The sequence below is a fragment of the Xiphias gladius genome, unplaced genomic scaffold, assembly GCF_016859285.1.
Source record: "Xiphias gladius isolate SHS-SW01 ecotype Sanya breed wild unplaced genomic scaffold, ASM1685928v1 HiC_scaffold_1160, whole genome shotgun sequence".
Classification (NCBI taxonomy): domain Eukaryota; kingdom Metazoa; phylum Chordata; class Actinopteri; order Istiophoriformes; family Xiphiidae; genus Xiphias; species Xiphias gladius.
Genome location: NW_024401459.1, coordinates 1 through 3,000, shown reverse-complemented (window position 1 = coordinate 3,000; position 3,000 = coordinate 1). Strand labels below are relative to the sequence as shown.

The 3,000-nt window shown below is 39.6% G+C and overlaps 1 protein-coding gene across 1 annotated transcript; it reads right to left on the bottom strand.

Annotated features, from left to right (window-relative positions):
- Positions 1-6: 6 nt before the first annotated feature.
- On the bottom strand, positions 7-2,890 carry LOC120787153 (arrestin domain-containing protein 3-like). The gene is made up of 5 exons (XM_040122848.1): positions 2,763-2,890; positions 2,316-2,463; positions 1,141-1,243; positions 775-1,040; positions 7-602 (listed from the first exon to the last, which is right to left on the bottom strand). The coding sequence occupies exons 1-5, from the start codon at positions 2,888-2,890 to the stop codon at positions 498-500; spliced, it is 750 nt and encodes a 249-aa protein (XP_039978782.1). The 3' UTR covers positions 7-497.
- Positions 2,891-3,000: the final 110 nt, after the last annotated feature.

The window sequence follows — 3,000 nt, the reverse complement described above, 5'->3', positions numbered from 1 at the left end:
AAGGCAGTATGAAGCTATAACGCAGTTTCCACAAAGCAAGCTTTGTACATTTGGCTTTTATCTAATATACTGAAGAATGGCTTGCTGTATAAACAAAGCAAGACGATGTATATCATTTCAAAACTGACAATTTAAATATTTACCATTACATTTTTATGTTGCCATAGATGAAATCCCTTGTTTGAGTCCATCCTGAAAACAAGAGTCTGATAACCAACACTGACAACAATTTCAAATAGGTCTTGTGAACACACAGTTGTTATTGAAAAAGGAAAATTTTCACTGACAACATATTAAAAAGCTGAGCAAAAGAGACCCCAAAAGAGACAGAAGTTATTTTTTTAAACAAACGCTGAGCTGTAAACATGTAATGCTTAGTGGAAAAGGTCATCCCTGGTCAGATGAGCGTGATACAAAAACCCTGAGAAATACCTCATAACACGTCGGAGTGAGAAATTACAGCATGTTGTCATTTCATTAGATACCTTTGAATCCATTCAGGATATTAACACAAGTCGGGGATGAGTGGATACAGGGCTATCACACAGGATGATGGGAAACACAACTGTGAGGTCATGGAAAGCGCATGAGCTGAGGCTCACCTCACAAGAAAAAAAAGGTAAACAGATTTGAATTTCAGTGTGAGTTTGTATTCAAGAAACAAGTCAATAATGTTTCCAAATGAGTTGTTTGTGCCTTACAGCCTGCAGTCAAAATGGATAACAAACAAATAAATAACTCCTTCCAGGTACTTTTTGTTTCGTTAGTACCAACCTCAATAAAATATTCCACGACCAGGAGGCTGCAGTTAGAGATGGTGAGCGATGCAGACGCGCGAATAGAGAGCATGATCTCAGTGTGAACGTCAGAGGTGTGAGCGCTGATGGGCTCTCCAGTCACCAATGCCAAGCACTTGATAACTTTGTGCTTGTTGACCTTGTCCTTGGTGTAGAATATCTGCTTCTGCTGCAGCTTCACCTCCGGAGTAGCTGTTCGAGATGAAGCATTACTAAACTTGCAAATTATTTTCACACTCTCGCCTGGAAGAAGAACAGACACAGTGTTTGGATGTGGTTATTGCGATCAAATTTTCCAAACTTCATTGTCATGCTTGGATGGATGGCTGGATGGAAACAGTACCAGGAATGAAGGCCTTCTTCTCCACACTGACTGCCATTGTAATAGGACGCGAGGCACACCACACGCGGCACAGTGTCATTTGGTTGGATCCTGAGAGAGGAGCCTGCAAATGAAAAAGGCACAGTAACAGAGGTGCAATAGAACAAGTGTTGGACACAAATGCGTCTGATATATCTTTAAATTCAATCCGTTTATTTCTTAAACAACCAAAAAGCTGTTTCAGCACAATGTACAGGGAAAAATGCTGCTATTGGGGCAGTGCAGGTAACCTCCCCAGGGCTCAAGAACTCCAGCAGTCCAGAAAGCTTAGTTCTGCTGCGACCCTCATCCATAATAAATGCTATTTATGTGCAGTACATATACTGAACTTTACAGTTTACTGAAACTATTTTGTTTTTGCTGTTAAAGTTCAAGAAATCAACATATTTTACCCACTATGCTGACAGACAAATGATACAAAACGTGCACCAATGGACGTTAATAAAACTTCAACTTTAGAGTGTCACTACAAAGTACGTTTTCTGGGGTTGTTTCAACAACATTAGTTTAATTTTTGCAGCTTTGAGTACCACCACTGTTTCCTTTGTGCATTGCATTGTGGGACAGTAGTGCACCCCATTAAAACACTCAAAAAATACAGCATTTTTTTTTTTTTTTGATATTTTGAGTGTATATACATATATATATTTTTTTTTCATTTTTTGTCTCTTTTTTCCATAGTGAACTCACTAAATACTCCCCCTGGGATTAAGTTTGTGTGTCAACTGGTTTGTGGAATTGAAAATATGTTTGAAGATATCGACTGTTGTAGTTGAGCATAAACTGACATGAGGGGCCATGTGTCAAAATCCTTTATCATTTCAGTTTTATGGTTAAGTGTATTAAAGTGTTCATTTTAACATGTCAAAGCAGGTAACGTACATGCACGGAGCAGGTTCCTGGGGCACTTAAAGGAACAGAGCCATTTTTAATGTTAGCGGTTCCTCCTGTACTTTTCTTGCTATGATCAAAAGTCAAAATGTCTGCTGTGAAAAACGTCTATTCCAGTACAGTAAAATTGTACACACTGCAAAAGAGAGCAAGAAGAACATGGGTGTTAATAATGGTCCAGCAGCTCCTTTTATTTTTTTTGCCCCAGGCTCCCTGGTAGGTTAACTTGGTTGTGGATCACTTGCACGCAGCTCTGGCTGGTTGGTATCAATGTGCTTTACAAATTTGAACTCTGTCACAAAGTCTTTCGACATATGCGATGGTCTGCAGATGCCCACTGTCATGTTGTATACTATTTTTCCATGAACCCCATGGAAGGTGGATGGGAAGTCTCTGCATCGATGCAAAACAATTAAAAGAGATGTTGAGGCAATCTAGAAAACAAAAAAAAACTAAATTTGTTTGCAAAAGTTAAGATGAAGATTCATCAAGCTCAGATATTAGAGAAAACTATCTAAAAGCACATTGTAGAAAACAATATCGATGTGGCCTGGGTTTAGTTGTCCGTCTTGCTTCTTTATAAAGATTTTTTCTTCTTAAAGTTTAAGATAGGCAGATTTGCACGCACTATCTTGAGCTGAAGTACCATGTGACCACAACAAAAAACAAAGATGGAAGCAGCTCATACACACCCCTGTGGGAGCTGACATGTAAATGGATACACATGCGTGCCAGCCTTGAGTTTTGCCGCCTCGCCAGCAGCTGCAAGTCTTTGTTGGGTAAGACAGACTTTACCCAACAAAGACTGATTGTTTGCCATTTTGCCGAATTGCATCCAAACGACCCCAGTGGATTCAAACCCAGGGCGCATCAATACCCCTGATTTCTTGCATGATGACGCCTTTGAAGTTGAATAAGTCCAGTTTTGCC

Excerpts from the sequence above, each read along its gene's own strand:
- LOC120787153 (XM_040122848.1), bottom strand. The coding sequence starts at position 2,890 with ATGGCAAACAATCAGTCTTTGTTGGGTAAAGTCTGTCTTACCCAACAA. Across the intron at positions 1,244-2,315 it reads CCAACCAGCCAGAGCTGCGT|GCTCCTCTCTCAGGATCCAA; the intron begins GCAAGTGATCCA and ends TTTCATTTGCAG. Across the intron at positions 1,041-1,140 it reads GAAGAAGGCCTTCATTCCTG|GCGAGAGTGTGAAAATAATT; the intron begins GTACTGTTTCCA and ends TTCTTCTTCCAG.